This window comes from Aythya marila (genome assembly GCF_965140915.1).
Source record: "Aythya marila genome assembly, chromosome: 1".
NCBI lineage: Eukaryota > Metazoa > Chordata > Aves > Anseriformes > Anatidae > Aythya > Aythya marila.
Genome location: NC_139042.1, coordinates 54,911,904 through 54,934,523, shown reverse-complemented (window position 1 = coordinate 54,934,523; position 22,620 = coordinate 54,911,904). Strand labels below are relative to the sequence as shown.

Sequence of the window (22,620 nt, the reverse complement as noted above, 5' to 3'; positions counted from 1 at the left end):
TAATTTCTACACTCTGCTGGTGATACTTTGAATAGTCATACAGTCTGTATCCTACAGGATATTTCCTTTTCAGGCAGGGTTTTACATTAAATTACAGAAGAAGCACCCAGAAGTATCATCTTCACATCAGCTTCTATTTTGAAGGCTCAAATCACAGGTCAATTGAAAGCGTATGCAATAAACACACATTTATTTTGAACGACTGCCTCAGCAAGCATTACAGGTCTTTGTAAGAGGAAAAGAAGCATGTGAAGGAATTGATAAGAACATTATGTAACCACCTCGTGAAACAACTATGAAAATTGGCATAAGCAAGCAGAACCTGTCTATTGCAGACTTGTGTATTTTGATGCATGAAATTCCAAGGGGTAGGGCGCAGAAACACATTCTTATCTACAGACTGCAATGTATTAGAAGTTCACTAAAATGCAACACTTCCAAAGAAACAAAAACTTCTAGCTACAGAACAACAGGTGGCAGTTTAGGCACACTTAAGATATTGTGGGCCACTGTACACTGATTGAGGGAGAACACCCTAAAATAAGAAAAGGATTTATAGACTGAGGTTAAAAATCTGTAATGTTTTGGTTTTGACATCTGTTCAGGATCCAGAAAAAGAAGATTTAATGCACTGAACATAAGTTTAACAAATCCCAATCTAAGGAAAAGTAATAAATTTCCAAGTTCATAGCATTTATGGCTTCTGCTGCTGAAATTAGAAGTGTATAAAATGCATTGCTTAGATAAACAGGAATATTTGAGTGTTATTAAAGTTCCCAAAAAGGCTAGGATTGTAAAAACTTGCAGTTACTTACGATTCTGAAGCATCTGCATAATATGTTCTTTAATCATAGGTAAAACGAGCTTTCCTCCAAGGCCACATGCCATCCTGTCCAGTGCACTCTCACCAGCAACTGCATTGCTAAATAAGTTACAAAAATATCAAAAGGTTTGACATCTGCAGTAAAACAAACAGTACAACAGCGCAGGAAAGTGTATTTTCTGGCAGTTCTAGTCTCAAACTTTTGCCATGTGGATATCCATGAGCCTCCGTAAGTAAATAAAGCATACCCAAATCTAAAAGCACATACATAACGGATCCTTCAGCCACAAAGTATTTATCCTCCACTTAACATTTACTATTTTTAGCCCACTGAACACGTCTATTACCAGAGAAATCTGGACCTTCCTAGCGCTGAATTTTGCAATGTTGCACATACCTAAAAATCTATACATTATATTTATAGTGAATTAATAAATACTGGCCAGTATCTTTTTGTGTAAATCATCAGAACACATACAAACCAGTTCAGACTTGCTATAAATCAAGTGAATGAGCAGAATTCAAGCTTTAGCATGCAAAAGAACTTCCCAGCAAGGCTGCAGTATCAATACTACAGTACCACAGCCCCTGGCCAATGACTCAGGCAGAAAACATCCAGTCCAGGTGAGGAATTTCTGACTTGCAGCAAGTTCCAGAACTGAGAAGAGCCAAACATTACCCATGTAAAGTGACTTGTTCCACCCAGTTGAATTAATCCCTACGGAAAAGTGAATAGAGTTTCCAGGACACAGCTAACTACTGTTACAGTCTGGGTATGACTAGCACTGTAATAACTCCAGGTTATTACAGTACCTTCTGGACACCCATGCTGATGGAAAAACTGAACAATGGTTCAGAAAAGGATGAATCTCCCTCTTCTTTCAAGTATCATCCATCTGGGTCAGAAATAGAGGTCTTTAAACTGTCATGCTTGAATCCCCAAGTCTCATTTCAAACCATAAGCAGTCTAGAAATTCACATGCTGTGAACAAAGCTGTTTGCACAAAGATACTGACGAAATTGCATGTTTTTCTTCAGATTAGTCATGTTCAAACAGAAGCGCCACCAGCCAGTCAACTGAGCATGGGCATACAGGTTTAGATCGGAAGGAACTCACTGAATTATTGGCTACATTCATCTGAAATGACGTTGAGTTCTTTCCTTTAACCACTAATTCGTAATATTCAATATGAGGAAATAATGTTATCTTATAAAAATGACCACACACTTCCCTGCAGAATTTGCAAAACTTTTGCCAGGGAACGAGGAAGCTGGATTTGCATCTTCCTTCTTTAGAATTTCATTGCTCCATGAAGTCAGAGCTACAAAAAAACCTGGAAATGCTAAAATATTCCCTGATGCTTTGGTGTTGGCTGACTCACATCCCCCTTAGTCAGATCTGAACACGCCCTAAGTAGGCTAAGGCCTGATGATCATCAGCCAGTTTCTTGGACGGCACAGAAATTCCAGCTGTCTTACATAGCTAAAAAGACTCAGCAGGAAAAGAGGTTTGCGTGCACATCATGCTCATTGACAGCTCTCCACAAAGATGAACTTGAGTGGTGGGAAATGCATAATAACATGAGTGAATGTGCTGAAAGAATAAACTAAGTACACAATCACCACAGAGCTGATTTCCAGTGTTTTGCACCAAAGCCTTGAATTCTCCTATTACTTTGAGGGCTAGAGGAGCTAAATTTCTCCTTTAGGCTAAATTTGTTAAGCCTGACTTTTTTTCCAGATCTTTGCTCACTACTTGTTAAGAGAAGGAATTTCACACTAGAATCCATAGCTTGGGCTGGGAAGAATGAAGTTACTCTGCTGACAATAAAGAGAAATTGGCATGCCTCAAGGGGATGATTCAGAGCACTTAAACTGCCTAAAGCGGGCCATCTGAATAAACTTCCACACCCTGAGAGATTTGACAAGGTTTTGAGCTTTATTTTCTAGTATTCTATTTCCCCTTATAATTTAAGGGAATAAAGATACAAATACTTGACAAACCCGAATGCAGTGGTCTGACAGTTCTAACTGCATGGCAAAACTTGAAAAGTTGTGGAAATGAAACAAACTAAACGAGTCAGAGGGGAGGAGGTGGGGGAGGGCAGTTCACTTTCAATGCCATAGTCCAGAGGAAAGAAAAAATATTTCAAGTATAGGATTAAACAATCTTTTCCATAAATTCCTTTGGATCGGTTTTGCAAGCATCTTGGCATGCCTGGTATCTAGTAGAAGTTGCTACTATGTTCAGTAGTAAATCAACATCTTTTCTAGTGCTCATCTTCCTATGAAGATTTCCCATTAGATTGTTAATTTATGAGGGGGGGGGGGGGGGTAAAGATATAGATGACAGCAGTAGGTATTTCCAGAATCAGATATAAAATTACTATACATAAACTGTGCAAGTTCGGAAAGCTGTTTCAGAGAAGGACAAGTTGTATAATTGCTACAATTGAGGCTCTAGTAAAAACATGTCAATATAAGTTATTTTCCCCTCACTACTCCTCCTTTAGGATTTTCTCCTCATTTGTGCAGATGAAGTTTTAGTGTCCTGTCACAAACCGTTTGGAAACACTAATTACATTTGAGCTTTGAAGGAAATGTCAGATGTTGCAAAAAGCATCTAGCCCGGTAAAGGAACACCAGTGTCATTACAAAGGCTTGGAGATAATTATCTCACTGTACATATTTCTGTTTTCTCCTGCTTCATTCTTCCTGTATTTGGACAAGGGCAGACACAAGAGGATGCTGTAGACATACCACTGTCATTCTAGGGAGAAGTTGGAGCAAACTACAAAGCATGCAGGAATGAACAAGTTAGATATAGTGGACATTTTTAGCAAATCTTTCTTACCTAAGACAAGAGATAAGCTACTGCTAGCTATGACAAGATCTAAAACAGCAAAAACATTTTTTTTGAGCTAGATAGAATCCAGCATGAAATTCCACTATGCAATCTAGTGTCCTTCCAAACTAAGGCACCTTTTTATCACTACTGTTTCAAGAGCTAGAAAATGATGTACAGATTGCTTGTGGGTGATTAAAAAGTTTGGTATTCTTCAGCTTTGGTTCCAGCACATTTCAGGATAAGCCTCAATTTAAAGGGTTCAGAGCAGTGAATTCTGAAGTGAGTAACTGACATCAGTGACAGAAACAACAGAAATCTGAAAAGTTAGAACAGTGCAAAACAGCAGGCAAGACAACATGCAACAGTGCAAAACAGGAAGCAAGACAACATGGAACTTCTAGATGTAAATTATGGCAATAAGAAAATACTGAAATAGTTTACTTGCTAAGCAGTACCTAAATAATGTACGCATAAACTGTTCTTGAAACCAGGTGCAGTTATTCCAAATCTGCTACATCAATTTTCTGTTCAAATTATCAATTCATATTACTTTTTAAATTTTTAGTCTCCAGTGTCTGAACAGTCTTATATTCTGCTCATGATTGAGGGAACACAATTAGAAGAGTTGATTAAAGAAAAGCAATGCACTGCAGTCATTTGCATCCTGTACTTAAAAGCTATGCAACTTTGAAGGCATATTGAAGCAACTAGTTTCACAATTACCTGTCAAAATCATCATCTTCAAGCTCATCTGCATTTGCCCAGTCTTCATCTTCTTCTAAGTCAACCATCATTGCTAGCATTTGAGGAACTGAAAAAATAAGTTTAAAGTCAGGTTATTTTCTTAAAATATATTCTCAAAAAAGCCTAAATTCTAAGTCCTCTCCCTTCAGAAATCATTACAGAAAAAGACCTCTTCTTCTTGTAGCAGATAGACAAGTCTACACATCAAATTGCATCAGCAAAAAGTTCGTAAGAAGTTTTCAGAACACTCAAATCCAGGACAATGAAAAGTTTTTAATCTTTTTAAAAAGTCTTTAATGAACTCTATCAAGGCTCTAGTATGATGCCCATGTGTCAGAATTATATATAGATACTAGTCACTGAATATAATATCCTCAAGAAAAATGTATTATAGCCCAGAAGTTTCAGACACAGATGCTCATTAAGTGCACATGAAAACGATGTATTGACACATATCTGAAGGATGGAAATCAACCACAATCTGCCACCATTGCTACAAAGTTCTAAAAACTTGCATCAGTGTTAATTACTGCTTGCAAGTCAGGCTAAGAACACACTGTCACCCAAAGTTGATTAGCTATCATATCTAGACACTGCAAAAGCTTGCTAGTTGTTTAGTCTCGATGTTTAATATGAATATGGTTGCCGGTATGTATAGCTTTACACACACTTTATTTTTTTAATGTAGGGTTGTGCATTGAAGTTTCAACCTTGACCCAGCAGGCCCTCAAAATGTACCTATTGCCAGTATATAGATTATTTGTTTATAATGCAGTTAAGGATGAAACAACTGAGCCTGGTTTACTGCCAGAGCATGCCATGACTTGCCATTTCCTGAAGACTGAGGAAAAACTAGGGCCAAAGCTAGGCACTTTCTCTAGAAATTAAAGCTGCAGCAATAAAAAGCTGTTATTTTAAATACTGAGCTCAAAGAGGGAAATCTGAACCCAAGTTGAATTTCTGAGCAGAGAACCGGTGAACAGAACATGACTTCTCCTAAATCAGCAAAAACAACAGAAGGCAATGGTTTTGCCTAAGACCTACCTGATTCTAGTTGTGAAAAACCAATTTATCAACTTTCTAGTAGAATGAAAACAAAGCCTTTTAAACTAAAGCACAAAACCATGACAAAAAGCTATCATTTTTGGCTACCTCTTTATCATTCTCTGCACATAACTGCTTTATGAGCTCTGCCAAATTTTTTTCTTATCTTAGTGATTCATTTAATACTACAGTGATTTTACAGTGGGTTGCAAACCAAAAGTACTTCATTCCCACATGGTGCCTTATCCTAATAATGTATCTTAATGCAAATGTTTCATTCCTAAGCACCAATTACCTCCCCAATATAAAAGTAATACGTTCTAACGGGATGAAACTTAGCTATGCTGCCTGACCAGATAAGAAACTTGCAGTGATTTGGGGGACATTCAGCAAGCATCAATATTAATATTAATTTCTTAATAGTTTATATTCTCAACAAGCTACAGAATGGAGTGAACATAGAGCATTCTAAACATTACCAAATTTAGAATATATCCTAAAAAAATCTGTTCTTTAAAAAGAAATTCTATAACTATACACATAGCACATCCAGTTTACTTTTCTACAGAAGTTTTATGATTGATTCAGAGATCTGGACATCTACAACTTTCCCCAGCCCAAGCATATGAGTGGAGGAAAAAAACAGTTGTCTTTTGGCAGAAGTTTCAGAAAACAAGCAAGAATCTAGGCACATACAAGTGTGGCAGTGCAGGTGAGAAACTTCTTCCTGAACATCAGGCCACACTGGTGTGTCACTGCCCCGTTCTGCTCACAAGAAGGGTTTAAAAGGCAGAGAAATACCAGCATGCACATCCATTTAAAAGCATTGCTGCTGGGCCTGTCCAGAATAGTTATTTTTAGTATCTCAAATAATACGCCATGATTAAAAAAGCACAAAGAATTTACAACCTGTATATTTAATGGACTAATTAGTCCAAGTATTTATACAAGCGTTTGATTTTCAAACTCACAGCTTTAACTCAACACTGAAGCTTAACATGCATGCTGAATTCCTTCTGTCCTCAGTTGCCAGCACCACAGAATATCTGGCCTACATACCAAACTTCAAACGTAGGACTTCAGAACTACATGCATCTTTTTTTTTTTTTTTTTTAAACACAGTACAAATTTCCAAAGCCAGCAGCATGAGAGTAGTATTTTCTTTGGAAACACCTTATGAAGAGTCCACTGTAATTTTATACAAATTGCTGGTGACTGCATAAGCACAGATTAATTCATGAAGAGTCGTAACAGGAAAAAAAAGAAGTGTTTCCTCCTTAATAAAACCCAACTCGGTGTCACTTAAAGTTATCATCAGCAAAAAAACCATATGGTTTCGCCACTTGAACACCTGCAAAGTCAGTTTAATGCCATAAAGGAAGACAAATTATTTCACCAAAGAAAATGAGTAAAATACTTACTGGCTTGTGCAACAATGTTTGTATGCCTCCTCAGCATAGCAGCAGCAGTTTCTGACAAGGTCACAATTACTTCAAGTGCCAATTGACGCTGCATGTTACTGAGACTGGCATCTGCACACAACTACAATCCAGAAGATTAGAGCAAATGGTTAGAACGCAGGTTTCAAGGGGAGAAAAAGAAAAGCGACTTAAGAATTCTTGGCTTTACCCTCAGACTTAGTTGCAACGTAGGTTCTAAATGTGGTCGTAAATACTTGGGAACAGAATCTGCAATTTCTACAAGGGACTTGAGAACAGAGTCATCATTTTGGTAGCAGGAATCATTTACAGCCTACAAAGAGATAAAATGAAGACAGGATTAAATGAAAAGCAAACAACGTATAACTGAGATTACCAAGGAAGCATATACAGGGTCCAAAACCTACAGGATTTCTGTTAGGAAGTTATGGTTCACAATGTTACATACCATCAATTTTTGTCATTATTAGTTTAAATCTAACATAACAGACACTCAGGCAACATTCAGGTCACAAATCAGGGGTGCTAACATGCAAAAAACCCACACTATTCTTTGACATGCACATGCTCAAAAAAGCATTTTAAATAAAGAACAAGTCCTCAGAGGAACTCTGCCCAGAAGGAGAAACAAAATCAGCCTTTTTTGTTTTTAACTGTTATGTGAGAACAGCTTTGAATAGCTTAAACTTCAGAACACCAGGAATCTCGAGTTTTAATAATTTCTCATTTTTTTCTGGACAGCTCTGAAGAGCCACTGAATTAAAGCAGACCTTTCAGCCTTCAGCTACAGGAAAGGAAAAAAAGAAATCAAGTTTTTTTTGTAAGGATCTTTCCTATCCTCTAGCCACATCCTGAAAAGTAATTTAAAGCTTACTTTTAAGTGACCAAGTTGATGCTCCAGTACCAAAACATCACACAGTTATTTGATGGTGCTTAAAACTCTTCTAAAAGTAGGACACAAAAACCCAAACCTCTAAAGAAAAAGCAGTCTTTAAGCACACTTTGGGTTTTGAAAGGAATTCTCATTAACAAAGTATTAGATGTCTTACTAGTGTAGCAACTTTTTTCTAAGTGAATAGCTAGGTGCATTTTTTAATACTTTAATCTAGAATCCGATACTTTTGATAAAGCCACTCAAGTAACCCACAACTTCATTTTCAACACAGAAGCAACATCTTTTAACAAAACTGTTCTGAAAAAACTCTTTGCATTTTCTTTGCTAGTAGATATTACTCGTCCTCTGGAAGTTTATTTATAAATATTCCATATTTACCGGAAGTTTCTTTAAAGCTCCGGACTCTACACCCAATACAACTTTGACATTGTATTAAAACAAGTTTCTGAACTTGTGGTTTAAACTTAGAAACATATCAAGTTGAGACCTAAAATGCAGATGCACTTGGTAGTAGTATTGAACACGAACAACTACAGTGAGATGAAGTTCCAGGTGTGGGTTGTTTTATTTTGCCTCTCCTGATTTTTTTTTAAACTACCACTGAGTTAAGTCCCTTGGATACATGTTTAAGCAATTAGTTCTGAGAGTTTTAAGTGCTAGAGAATTTGACTAGAAGGATTGAATTGCAAAGTCAGATTTTTAACTTTAGCTTATTCATTTATTTTTTTAAACCACTGCAATACTTGAGCAAAATGAACTTCAACAGCAACAAAAAAAGCATCCAACTGTCTCCAAAGGTCACTCACCACTATTCTAACACACCCCATCTCCTATTTATAAACTTGGATTTTCATATCCATCTTGTGTTACCACAGCCAGAGAATCTAGTCCTTCTCACAATAAGTATTTTAGAAGACAGATTTTGTAACATAATTCTGTGCTCTACAGTTGCAAAATAGCTTGAAAATACAAGCCAAGTGCTGTAACACAGCGTTTAGCATGTGCTTTTACAGCCTAAAATAGTAGCTTTGAGTTATATCACAGAGTGGGCTATTAGTCTGTAGTCTAAAAACAGCATACTATTTAATTGCTGAACATCAGGACAAATGGCATGCCCACCCCAAATCCTGCCTAGCTCCCACTCATACAGTGCTCAGTAGCCAAGGTCCTCTCAGCCAGTTACAATGTTTGAACAATACAATTGCCATTGCCAAAGTGAGACAAAGACTAACCACCAAATAGTGACCTCAATATCAAAATACATTTCTTGTACGGACTAGTACACAGTTAACATTCAGATCATTTTAATAAATTCTTCTCGGCTTCCATTTAAGATCAAGCAGAATGCCAATACTTACAGAAGACAGTAAACTTGGCACAACTTTGCTTCAGCTGCCACAATACACGCATCAACAATGTTTATAGCTCACAGTATCAACAAGAACCTGCTATGCTAACTGCAGCAAGAAAGCTGTCTTTAACCTAAACAGCCAAATTCAAAAAAACACAGGAAGTTCACTACAGCTTTTACCACAGGTACTTAGTTATTTCCATCTTTTTATTAATATAGAAAGGGAACAGGACTGTGAAACAGCATTCCTCCAGAGCTCAAATAATTTCTGTCTCTGGTTTGGTTTACAATAGGGTTCTCCCCAAAAGTAAACAACCTTATATTAGAATACCAACTTTTGCTGAACAGTATCCCTCCTAAAAGGGACCTAACCCAGCCTCAGATGCAATATGAAGCATAAAAAGTCATTCTGTTTGCTAGTTCAATTTATCAAACAGCAAAGATTATTTTATTCAGACTGTTCCTAGTTTGAGAAATCTTTGGCAGAATAACTCTATGCTTTCCTCTAAACTGAAGAGGTATGGCATATCGTGTGTAAATGATTTTCCTAATTGACTACTTTAAATATGGACTACCCTGAGATTTCAAGTATTTCTCAATACTAGGGCTAATTAAGAAACTAGTTTTAGTTAAGTATCTTACAAAGAATTTTAACTCTTATCTAGGTAACACTAAGCTGATCAGCATTGAACTATTTTCCTTAAAATTCTGTGAGTTAGCTTGTGTTTACAAAATTCCTTACTGTTTTCCATCTTGCTGGTGACTGATGTCAGATTAACATATAATCAATCCAGGTCTCCTCAAAAATTCATACGTAACAAAACTTTGCAGATCAGTAGTTTGTTCGGATCCAGTCAACACAGACACACTAACGGCAAAGACTTACTTGTGTGGTTTCTTACCTGCAAGATTCCAGGTAGCAAATCTGCAAAATGTTTTAGGAGGGGAAGATTGTGCTCATTAGCAAGCACAAACGCAGCTGCAGCTCTAGCAGACAGAGTCTTGATCTAGAAGGCAAGATTGGAGAGAGACATATGAAGAACTGGTAATGAAACGTCTGTTTTCTTTTAACACTAGGCCCATTATGAGACTTTACATGGGATTATCATTTCCCTTTCACATTTTCCTAACAGACACAAGAATTAGTTTTTAACTTTGAGTTCGGCATCTTGCTTCAAATTAAGGTAAAGTGAGTGATAAGATTCTCAGCACCTATGTCCTCCATGATATCAAAAAGTTTATCATGTTATTCTTCTGACATGGTAAATATTCCAGTTTGTTCTGATTTTTTTTTTAAAGCCATTGTCCTCAATTTCCCTTCCAATTTCAAATATGTATGCAAGCGTCAAAGTCCCATTTTTCAAAAAGTGTAATTTAAGTGTTTAAAACATGCTTCTGTAAAGGCATGATTTGTGGTACTTTTCAAAATGTTACTCAGTTGAGTTTCAAAGGTCAGAAAAAGTAATCCATGGAGGAGCAGTAAACTGAACCCACATACCTCAGCAGGGTTTCTTATCGTTGCCCAGTATTCTCCCGAACAACAGAAACACTCTCAAAAGTACAATTCCCTGAACAAATCAGTAAATCTGAAACTTTCCAGAAAAGCGAGGCTTGCCACATGCCCACAGAGCTAAGTATGCATGACCAGTACAGAACGTATCTATTCTGTTAAACAGGAGGGCCAGAAACTGAGCTGAACAAGGTGTTTCTGGGCACCCACACTGCTGGCTAAAACCCCTGGCTCTACTTTACATCACCACAACCCCAGGTACAGATTTCTCCAACCATAACTGCTAGGGAAGAATCTTGGTCAAAGCAGTGTTGTATAAGCCAGTCAGCCAGCCTGAGGACCACAAAAAGGTCTGGCTCTTTTGTTTTGCTGTAGGCATAGTCAAACCACCTGCAGATACACATCATTCTCAGGTAACACAATTCTCAGGTTGGAATTTAATGTGTTAACCTTAATGTCTGAAGCTGCAACTGCAAAGTCTTGATACTTGGGATGGGAAAGAGCATTAACAAGCAAAAATATAGAGATCTTACTGATGGATGCTCTTGATCTTGCATACACTGAACCAGCATCCTCTTAATGACCTCCAGATAGTGCTGCTGCTGATTCCCAAAAATTCCAGGAAAATTCCTAAAAAGACCAGAACATTAGTGAAAATTCACAGTGCAACCTTAACCATTGTCTTAACCTTATTCGTTGTTTTATCTATAGATCCTAACTGCATGTTAGAATTCACTAAAACCACCATACAATAGAATAGCTATAATATAACCATTTGTTAATTAAGTAGTGACAATGTTGTTATAGTTTTACAGCTACTACTTGGATAACCTGTGAAAAAGTGGCGAAGTCTGAAAGCTTACCAGAAAATATGCAGAGCAGCCTCACGCAGTCCAACATTCTGTGAGCTGACAGAGTCAAATAAGAATTTCAGAACTTCTGGCCACTGGTTGTTTCCATCTTCATCTAGATTAAACACAAGGTTTTTAGCATAAGCAAAATAAGAGTGGCTAGACCTCGGTTATGCCAGGCAACTGTTCCACACTATTCAGATTAATTTCAGAACTGATCTGAAGATGCATCCAAGTCATAAGATACATAAGATACAAGGCATAAGGTACAGCATCTCAGAAACAGTGATCTCTATTTACTGCTACATAACAGTACTGGAGAGAGTACATGGTGCAGACGTTCATCAGAATTTAAATGTAACTAGATTTCTAGAACTTCACACAATCTCACCTAAACTCAAGCAATTTAAAAAGCAGAGCTAAAGAATCTTATTTTTCTCTGGTCAAGGATAACATAAGCAAACATTCCATTTTATTTTAAACCCTGAAATTAATTAGTACAATAACGTGCAGAAGTCTACATAAAACTAGAGAGCAAGAGATAAAACTGCTATCAATACATAAATATTTTGCCACAATATCAGCTTATATAAAGTACCTATTAAGTTCCTGGCCAACTCAGCGACAATGTCACAGATCTTCTTCCTCATACTGGACTGTGTTTCCAACTGAATGATCAACAGCAGTCCACTTTTGATAGAGGTCTGATCATCAGGTGAAAGAGCTGGATAAACTTCTTCAAAGGCAGAAGACAAAAGACGTCGCAGAAGGACAGCTGCCATTTGTCTAGCCTATTGAATGAGACAGCACATACATTAGTGTATTGATACAAAATTTAAGAAAGAAAACTTCTATTCCATGAGTAACTGTGGCACTCTGTTCCTTTTCTAACAGGAAGTGGTTTATAATGTCATTTATATAGTACTAGCGACCATTGCACTGACCAAATCTACCAAAAGCACCAGAAATTTAGCACCTATTCTGTTTAGAGGGTTCCTACGTACAAACAGCTTCAAATCTTTTTCTGTATTCTGTAACACCTGTTCCTAAACTGCAATGAAAAAGAACAATCATGTTCTTCCGATGAATGATGACTGACATCATGCTTTCAATGATCAGTTTTCACAGTGTAGACTTGTTTGGTGAATGGAATACCTCTCAAGCAAGAGATGACAGTTACAATAGTAGGTAAAAACACTGTCAGAAACATTACTGTAAGCTGATGTTTCTGAACTACCACAGCTATTCAAATATTCAAAGAAATAATCATGAAATCCTCTAAGGTATTAAGCTTTTTCTGGAGCTAAACCTTGGACATATTTTATGACAAGTTAAAAAACTTAGCTGCATTATAGAAAGATGTTTAAATCACATCTTCCTGATATTTTAAATGTCCCACTGGGATAATTATAATCCAAAAGGGTTTTTTTTGGATTAACAGATGACTTAATGGGATAGTTTTGTCAGAAAATTAATCTGTAAACTCTTTCTCAAACAAGGAAATTTTACCCTAAAGATTCAAGAACCTAGAGTGAGATTTTGTTCCAAGCACAAGACTACTTTGTCAAAAAGAGCCAGAGCTTTCAGCCTTTCACACATCTATGATACACTGTTTTTCCTTAAAATTGAATTTGAGTATAGGAACCTCAAATACTACATATTACAATGCTCCATGCTTCCTGCTTGTATACAGTAATTTCACAAGAGTGTCGTTTACATATTTATTTACAATTATAAAAGAACTGGAAGCAAGAAGTATGGGTGACTAATTCCAAATGAATAGAACAAAACGTGCAGTAAAGGCAAAAGATACATGAAGCATCCTGAATGACTTAAATGTGGTGTTCACTAACCAGTGTTTCTAGAAGGACAAGCAGTAATTAAAAGGACAAGCGGTAATTAAAAACATCCCCCCCAAGCTTCTGAAGTTTAACCCATGTAACAAAGCGTTACATGGCAAAGCATTAAATCCTCACAAAAATACCCTAGTTTCAAATTTCAAATATAAAATTCGTATTTACTGAACTCTAATGCAACACATGCTATTTTTTTCCTAAAATAGTCTTAATTGAATGTGTACTTGAGTGAAAAACAGTTTCCCTTGTGACAGCCTTTGGAATTCCAAAACATTCAGTGAGTAGCAGAACTAATGAAGTTACATTTCTAACAGATCTCTCAATGGAGCAAAGTCTCAACTTTTAAAATATCGTATGAAAGTTGGTATTGCTGGAAAAAAATCACTGAAGATACTGTTCATGCTGTGCTTTGCAGTCAGCAGACTCAACAAGTATTTCATATAAAATGCCTCTATGCCAGCAGAAGGGAAGGACCAGAACTAGACCTTGCTCTACATCCTTCCTCATCTCCTCCTCCGCATTAGCACCAGCAAGGACCAAAGCCACCATATATGTAGGATTAGTAGATCTTTCTTAGTAGATTTAAGACAGAAGGTGAACAAAGAGGGTCACAGTGATTACCTGTGCTGTAGCTCCATCATAAGCTAAGGTCCTCTAATATATCACATAGAGGGGCATGAGGTAATAACAGAAGAGATTTTCCCTACCGCCACCGTGAATCCCACTAACAGTTTGCCCATCAATTTTAGTAGTACTACAATATAACAGTGTCTTCCCTTTTCCCATCCCTAGAAGAATCAATATTGTGAAAGATTATAACTTCAACTCATTAGTAGTATGAATCTACATATAAGAAGCCTTGACTTATGTGCTGGGACTAAGCAAGGCCATAAAAACTCTGATTCAACATCTTCCCATACTCAGAGCATGGTGTTTCTGTGCATATTCTGACATCTTATAATGACTGAACTTACATTACTTTCATTCCTTTACTGAAGCAATTCGTATGTAGCCAGACAGGGAATAACGCTCATTTTCTTAAAACACAGTCTCAAAGGTAATAGTTTCTACCTCTGAAGAATTTCATTTAAAATATTGGGAAGACAGACAAACACAGACTGATTGCAAGGTACAAGACAAGCAATCAGGTATACAGAAGAAGACAAGATCTGTGCTACGTGAATTACCTCCTGGTTATTGTTCCTAGCTTAGAAAAAATATTCCAAATTCCCTAGAGCAAATTCAAACTTTTGAAGGAGTGACAGAAGCAACTGACTTCTAAAAATAAATAGCAAGTTTTCCTCAGCAAACATCCGTCTATGTAAATTACTATTGTGAATTCAATTATGATGAACATGGTTGATCAATGTCAGCTCTGGGACAGTTTTTTTTGCTTTAAAGAAGCAAGAATATATATTTTTAATGCACACCAAAGGCCCTCTTATATTTAAGTATTACAAGACATACACCTGAACAAGCATTTCAAAATACTGTAACTTAGCCACTATTGCTTTTGATAAAAAGAGGAACAGTGAACTCTTCAGTGCACTACCTCTTATCAATAAATTCTGCGGTGATTTAAAAAAGATGTTCTAAGACTTTACAGATTGCAGAACCAAGGCACAAGAAGCAAACCCACTTGCTGAAACAGGGCAGAACTACGAAGAGATATTTGGGATACTGTGTTCTACACTGGCATTCAAAGTATTTGGGTAACCATGCCCTATTTGTAAGAAAGAGACTGACCCTCTTGTGCATCTACAGGCACTGATTTTTTTGCTTTTGTTTTACAGTTCCTTTTACATCCTCAAAGATGAAAATACTGATGGATGGGAGCAATCGATATTTAGGATGTGATCTGACGATGGACTTCCACAATATTCATTTGAGGGGTCAGCCCCAAGAAGAATCAAAGCGCACAGTGCCTAAAGTTCCCACACAACTCAAAGGGAGAACTGCGGTGCATCAGCAACCTACAGGCTACCTGCCTACCCCTCCAAATGCTGAAGAGGAAGCTGCCCACAGCAGTTTTCAGATTAAGAAACGCAAGCTCTGTGTGACAATATGGAGAGGCAAAAGAGAAAGGTCAGAGAAATTCTAAGAGGGCTGTGAGTATAGCAAAAACCCAGCTTTACAGAGTTTGTTCCTGTATTTCATAGAGCTCGAAGATTCTCAACTCCAAGTCAGGACAAAATTAAAGACTGCCAGTCTAGAGTTAATCAGCAAGAAAACAAACACAGAAGAATACGCAGAGCTTCTGCTCCTATCTCAGAGTTAGGTGATAAATCAAAACTGCAAAAGGAACAGCCTTTAACACTTGAGACACATCCTGAGAATAAAAAACACCAAATAAGCTGTGAATATATAGCACCTTCCTGTTCATCTCTAGAATCCTAACTTTGTAACAGTGAGACTACAGGTTCAGGGCATCAAGGATCTGGGTTCAAGCTGTGCCTTAGCCTGAGGTGGACCACCTCGCTCGTCAGCTGGCAGAGAAGCACTCTAACTGCTATGCTGGGTGCTTCACTCCACTTCTGTGAACAGTGTTACCCTGCTACCAGGAGAGCATGATATGAGAACAGAAGGAAAAAGGTGATTATTTCCACAGTGTAGGCATTCGGTTAGAAGGAGATAAACCTGTTATACAGCTAGTTTGTAAGAGTTATTTCTGAGCTGGTTTAATGTTTCTTTCCATGTCAGATACAAGCTGTCCTTAAGATGTGAATCCCTGTTGCACCACCTAAATGCCAAAATGACTAGGTTGCCACCAGGATTGCACTCAACTGCTGCCCTGCAACAGCACAGCCCAGTTCCAGCACACTGGATGGAGCATTTTCTCCAACCCACTTTTCACGGGATGGGGAAAGGCAATAAGACAGAAGCTGTAGGATGCACATTGATCTGAACCCATGTTTCCTGTAGCCTGAGCAAGGTTTTGAGACTTCTTCCAGCAGCCTGCGTTCAGTGGTACCAGCATACTGTGTGTGCTCAGCAGGTGTATAGGCCCAAGTATATAGTGTATAGGCCCAAGGCCCTGACTACTGTTGACACACTGTTCTCCCCAACACTGGGATCCACATAAAATATGTGCAGACCCAAGTGCCTAGCTGTTCATACCAGCACCATACTTATTAAACACACACAGAATCCTTCCCTGTATGTCCATTTGCAGAGTTTAGATCAGACACTTAGGCTACGTTTGGGTTTATGGGGAAGAGAAGGTGTTTGCAGATTTTATTAATCAGGATTTCTTGAGTCCAGCACCTCATGTATAATTCAGTTATGAGCTAACACTAAACCTTTCTTTGGTTTGTACATTGGTGGAGTTACATTGTCAAAGTTATTCTACAAATGCTAGCTTTTATCAAAGATGGCAGAGGCTACACTTTAGAGGCAAAAGAAGTTACTTTGCACCTGAGCAAGTTAGAAAAAGCCAAGTCATTGGTTAAGATTCTGAGTAAGTTTTAGACATGGGCTATTTGCTTAGCTGACATCAGGGAGTGGTATCAGTAACTATATGGAGCATGTATATATTCACACAAGCATGACTTTGCAGTTGTCAATTCAGGCTGTTATCAAATTCATTCAGTACAAAACAGAAGCTTGTGCATACAGACATGACTTCAGGGCATAACACCACCTTCTGAAGAAAAAGGAACAGCAGTAGATTTTATTTTCCATGGCAAATTTAAATACAGGAGAGACCTCTGAACTACTTTGTCATTAGAAACATCTCAAAGCAGCAGGATGGAAAACTACTCAGCTCTTATGCAACCAGTTGCAAGTATAATATTGAAGGATTGTCAGAAGAATATGGCTTCGTAGGTAAATAAGCATCAGTATTAGTAAGCTGATACCTTCTCAGCATCAAAAAGCACAAACACTGTCTACCTTTAAACTGATTACTATCCACCAGAAGAGATCACTATCCAGAAATGAACAGCACTGTTATAGTCTCCTTACAATATTGTTTGGAAATTCTACACAGTACGTCCCTCTGGTGCTCAGTAAAACTCTAGATTTGAAAAAAAAAAAAAAAAAAAGTAAATACCTTTGACTTCTAAGTAGCTCTGAAGTTTGGAGTACTCTGAAAGCTTAGTGTTTCACTCTGCATATCTAAGTGGATAATAGTTTAGTAGCAAGAACTACCTGATCACTGAAGTGTGAGCCTTCACAAAATCAAATAACCAAAAGTCAGTTACTATTTTTGGACCTGCTAGTCCTTCAAACTATAACACTGATAGGTAATTTAATGAGCATGTCTTCTCCAGATAAGGCAAAATGCAAAAGTACTCTGAATAAAATATACAACAACTGCTACCTGATCTCTCCTTTCTAATTTAAGAAGCTCCAGAAGTTTCAGATGATATGTAAGCAATGTTTAACACATTTAGGGATAGGACCTCAAAACAGAAGGCATTTCTCAACTATAACACAAAGGAACATCACAGTAACACTCATGCATTAGTTACACTTTTTTTAAGGAAAGAACCCATTCATTAAACAAAATACAAAACCAGAAAACAATAGAGATCTAAGCAGTCACTTATGAACGACTACTTCTGAAACTAAATACCCTACATCACTAAGTCTGAGCTAGTGAACTTGGTCCCTTTACAAATGTGCAGTAAATTAAGATGGTTCAGTTAATGCCCAACTTGTTAATTTATCCCAAAATGACCACTGCTGATGTCTTCCCTCGTCCTTCTCCATGTTTCCTTGAAAAACTGCAGAATCCAAAGACTGTTGAGATTTACCTCCTCAGCAGCAGCAGTATTCCTAATTGCTTGTAGGAGGAACGTGATCTTGGACTGACCTGGTATATTCTCATATGTCTCCTGCATGGAAAGAGATGCAATTTATTGTAAACAGTTACTAGAAAACATGTTTTAAGCTTTAATATGAATTGACTGTTCTTTTTAAACAACCCAACTTCAGTACCCACCCAGTTAATAGGAAAATAACTTTGAAAAAAAACACTATCAAAGTGAAATTTTCTGGCCTGCTTTACAGCCACAAGTCAAGTCTTAATTACCTGAGAAGACCTGCCATGTTGGAATAATGCATTGCTGGCCACTTACGAGACGAGTTTAAGAAACACAACATAAAGGGAACACATATCCTCCTGGGAATCCATCCTAGCTTTCATCACATCAAAGGATTAAGAACTTCAGAAGCGTGAAACTAAACTAGGAACAATAGGTTAATAACCACTGACCGATCTATAGCCCATAGATCTGTTCAGTTCTTTTCCTGAATCTTTTTTTTGGCCTTTACAATGTCGTGTGGTAGCCAAGTCACAGCTTGGCTACGCATACTGAATAGGTACTCTTCATCTTAAAACTCCTACCTGTATTTCAGTGATGTACTATATCCAAGGCATAATTTCTTAAATATCCTTCTCAAAGTACAACAGAGAGAGGCTACTTAGTCTCCCCTTAAGGGAAATGCCCCTAGTAAACGGTGAAGTTTCATAAGAAGTTCAGTTACCTTGTTTGACACTCTTCTGGCACACTGTCTGTATGCACTGTGGTTTTGTTAGATTGTTACTTAAGTGCTAAAGTGAGAGCATAGAATAAGTTTTAATACCAGAAGCACAGCATGTGAGCATTATAGAACTGTAAATTCTTATTTCTGATACACTAAATATATGTAAGGTAAGAGCAAAGGAAGCACAAGCTGAAAAGCAACTACCTAAACATTCAGAAATAGTTCTGTACTTACTAACTCTGAGAGCTAGTTTTTATGGACACTAGTTTTAAGACAAATTACCCCACACTTTCCAAATATCCACTACCCTAGTCTGGACTCAGTGAGCAAGCCTACACACAGTCTGGGCTCATTTCATTCAGTTCCCTGCCTGCCTACTTACCCCATACTCACCATTGTACCAGATCTTACTAATACTCCAGTGAATTTGCATGTCCTTGATATTACACCTGCAATTATCAATTACACTGTTTCTTTATCACCTGTTTAAAATCAGATATCTCCCTGCACTTTCTCTACCTGCTTCCTAGCAGGCCTCAGTCCCGGAGTCAACTCGCACTTCATATTCTCTCTAGATGCAATCAATGAGGCCAAATCCCCTCAGAATTGCATTTAATCTAATCATCTCATGGGGACTGCAAAATTAAATGAGGTTGAGGGTCAAAACAGAAAGTCTTCTCGGATTAACCATTTCCATGAACATGTTTTTACACTGCACTGTTATTTACAAACAACCAAAGAGAAATTCAGGAACAAGAAGGTACCCTAAACACAGGCCTAGTGTGGACCTCAGGCTGTGGTTTCACAGATACCTGAAGCACTGTAAAAGCTGGCTTCCCTCAAGCCAATTCGGATCATCCCAAAGTTCTTTCTGGAGTTACTTTACCTCGCTGCAAATGGCAGCAACCCATACAGGTGTTCACTGGGAAAATTCTGTCAGTTCAGAGGATGCTCAGGAGCACCAGTGCAAGGTAGGTGAGAGGAGCACAAGGCCAAAACCAGAACTGTCCCCCCTGTGCTGTTGGAGGACTGCTCCCCTGGCTCTGCCCAACTTACCACTAGCCTTAGCTAGACCCTAACTTGTATTCCAGACACTGCAACATCTTCAGCATATTCTTTTCATTCCTGATGGAATAAACTGGACAAGGTAGCTGTTGCGCAGTTTTGGGCTGAGATACAAGTTTCTTACACAGTATTACTAATTTTCAAAACATGTGCGAACTAGTATCTTTTATCTACATTTAGTACTCTTGTTCTTCCAGAGATGAGAGATTTAAAAGAGCATAAAGTCACTAAGACAAGGTAAAGAAAATTAAAAATCCCTATCAGAAAATAGACATAAAAATAGGGGATCATTGTGTTTTTTTCTTAAATGAACAAAATTACAGTAATTTTTTAATGAGAGATAAAATGAAGGAACCACGTTTCAGCAAGTTGGTCAGAATCAGTTGAGAGTACCTGCACATGGATATGCACGTATTTACAGATTTTTCACTCCCAGCCTTCTTTAAAAAAAACAGCAACAACAAAGAAACAAAACATAAAAACAGCTTTTGCTATGCCCCAACCCAACAAACAGGGAATGACTCCACATCTCATCTTCCACGTAACACACCCCTTGTCCTAAATTCAATGAAAGCCCAAGTCTGTTTCATTCAGTTGCCTACCCACCCTTTTCTCATTCTTGAGATTTTTCATTGGATGTAAAAACCTGCTATTCCATTTACCTTCAGCTATTTGAATCCCTACAGCATTTAATATTGCTTTCTAGTTAGCAGATTTTTAAAATGCGACTGCGTTATCTCTGTTTAAGATCAGAGTCCTATACGATTTTAGTAAGCAAATATTCTAAAGCCTACGCAATACTTTCCTATTGTCCAAAGAGCCCTCATGTGCCCTGCGTGACCTGGTCTGGCCTGATGGTGCTGCTTTGGGCAGACTGCACTGCAGACCTCCTGAGGACCCTTCTGATCTAAGTGATTCTAAGCCATGGAAATACTTTCAATGCACCTTGGAAATATGTGGAACCCAGTGTCAGATACAGCACAGTTAAATAAGAACAAATGGTGCTGCTTGCTTGTATTTGTATACAAAGTGATGAACCTGACAACGCAGGGTAATCTGTTGTGACAGTTCAGGTCTCTTATTCTGATTGAGTATAGTGCATATGTATCTATGAAGATTTAACAAACTCCAAATTGGTTCCAAGCAAGCTTCTGGTAAGCCAGGGGTAAAAACCTAACTTCCAGCCTTCGTTTTCCAAGAATGCTTCATCTCACAGGCTTCATGACATATACGAACCAAAGCCAGTTTCTTGGAAAGCGAGCGCGTCATATGCTAGCAGTTGTCATGATAAAGTTCAGAAAGTTGTGAGGAATGTTACGTTACATGCCAGCGCTTGGAAGAAAAAAAAAAAAAAAAAAAAAGGGAGAAATTCGGGTCCCAAGGCACAGCCTCCATTCTGTGCTCAGGGGATACTACTGCTCCTGGGGAAAGCGGGGGCAGCGATCGATGGTGTGGCTCTCAGGAAGCCCGTGAGAGGCATCCTCTGCCCTGAATCACACTTGGGGAAGCCGGAGCCAGCAGACCGCGTTATCCTTTGTGAGGCGAGGCGCTGAACCCTGCTGACCGCCCAAGCGATGAGCGCGATAAAAGCCCGGTGCGGCGGGCGGGGGGACTCGCCCTGAAACCCGGGCACCCGAGCCTTTAATCCGGCGGGGGCAGGGGCGGGACCCCCCCGGGGCCCCACCAGGGGAACGGGGGGTGGGGGGGGGGGGGGATTAAGGCGGCTTAGCCCCTCACAAAGCGCCGGGGCTCAAGCGACGCGCCGGCAAACTTTCTGCTGATACAGGCGGCCGGGTGGGGAAAAATAAAAAAAAAAAAGAAAAAAGATAAAACAAGAGAAAGAAATGAAGACAGAACAGCCTGGTTTTGGTCACAAAAAGCATTATTTTGGGTTAAAACCTCCCCGATAAGGGAGAAAAGGGGAATGGGGAAGGGGGGGGGGGGCGCTCTGAGGCGGGCGGGCACGCGCCCAACGGCCGCAGCCCCCAGCCCAACGGCCCCACCGGCCGGCGCGCGCGGCGCCCAACGGCCACAACCGCCCCCCCCCCTCCCATCCCAACCGTCCCCTCCTCACACGTGGGGCTCGGCCGCCTCCCCGCTCCTCCGCTCCGCTCCCAACCGCCTCCCTCCCTCCCGCCCTGTCCTGTCAGGGCGCCCTGCCCGCGGTACCTCGGCCTGCTTGCGGACCGCATTGTCGGGGCTGAGCAGGTTGCCCAGCAGGAGGTAGAAGTGCTGCTGCTCCTGCTCCGCCGCCGCCATTGCTGCGAAAGGGAGCGCGGGGGGGGGGCCCGCAGCCAGCACGGCCGCAGCCACAGCGCACGGGGCCGCCCCCGCGCCTTCCCATTGGCTGCGGCGCGCCGGGGCTCGCCGCCCATTGGCTCGCCGCCTTTGTGACGTCGCGGCCGCTGCTGAGTAGGGAGAGGGAGACGTTCCTCCGCTTCGCCTCCTCTGGTAATACCGCCTCCTCCTCTCTCATTGGTCGGGGGAGGCGCCGCGGCGTTCTGATTGGCCGGCCGCTCCGGTGGGCCGCTGGCGATTGGTCAGCGGAGCGGTCGGGCGGCGCGGGCAGGGAGGGGCCGCGGCGGAGCCGGTGGGGGGTTAAAGGGGTAGCAAAGCGCGGGAGATCGCCGGGCGTGGCCGCGCCCGCTCGGTGACGTCAGGCGGCCCCGCCCGCCCCCCGGGCTGAGCGCGCGCGGGCTGGGGC

General features: G+C 39.7%; 1 protein-coding gene across 1 annotated transcript in view; it reads right to left on the bottom strand.

The window, feature by feature from the left end:
* IPO5 (importin 5) overlaps positions 1-22,235 on the bottom strand; it is a 38,658-nt gene extending 16,423 nt beyond the window's left edge. Inside the window, exons 1-10 of the mRNA XM_082770928.1 lie at positions 22,086-22,235; positions 18,119-18,199; positions 12,104-12,296; positions 11,518-11,620; positions 11,188-11,284; positions 10,047-10,151; positions 7,089-7,211; positions 6,881-7,001; positions 4,395-4,482; positions 816-922 (exon numbers count right to left, since the gene is read on the bottom strand). Coding sequence (XP_082627054.1) covers positions 816-922; positions 4,395-4,482; positions 6,881-7,001; positions 7,089-7,211; positions 10,047-10,151; positions 11,188-11,284; positions 11,518-11,620; positions 12,104-12,296; positions 18,119-18,199; positions 22,086-22,175 — 1,108 coding nt within the window. The 5' untranslated portion in view covers positions 22,176-22,235. The remainder of the gene's footprint in view (positions 1-815; positions 923-4,394; positions 4,483-6,880; positions 7,002-7,088; positions 7,212-10,046; positions 10,152-11,187; positions 11,285-11,517; positions 11,621-12,103; positions 12,297-18,118; positions 18,200-22,085) is intronic.
* Between the last annotated feature and the right edge of the window lie 385 nt (positions 22,236-22,620).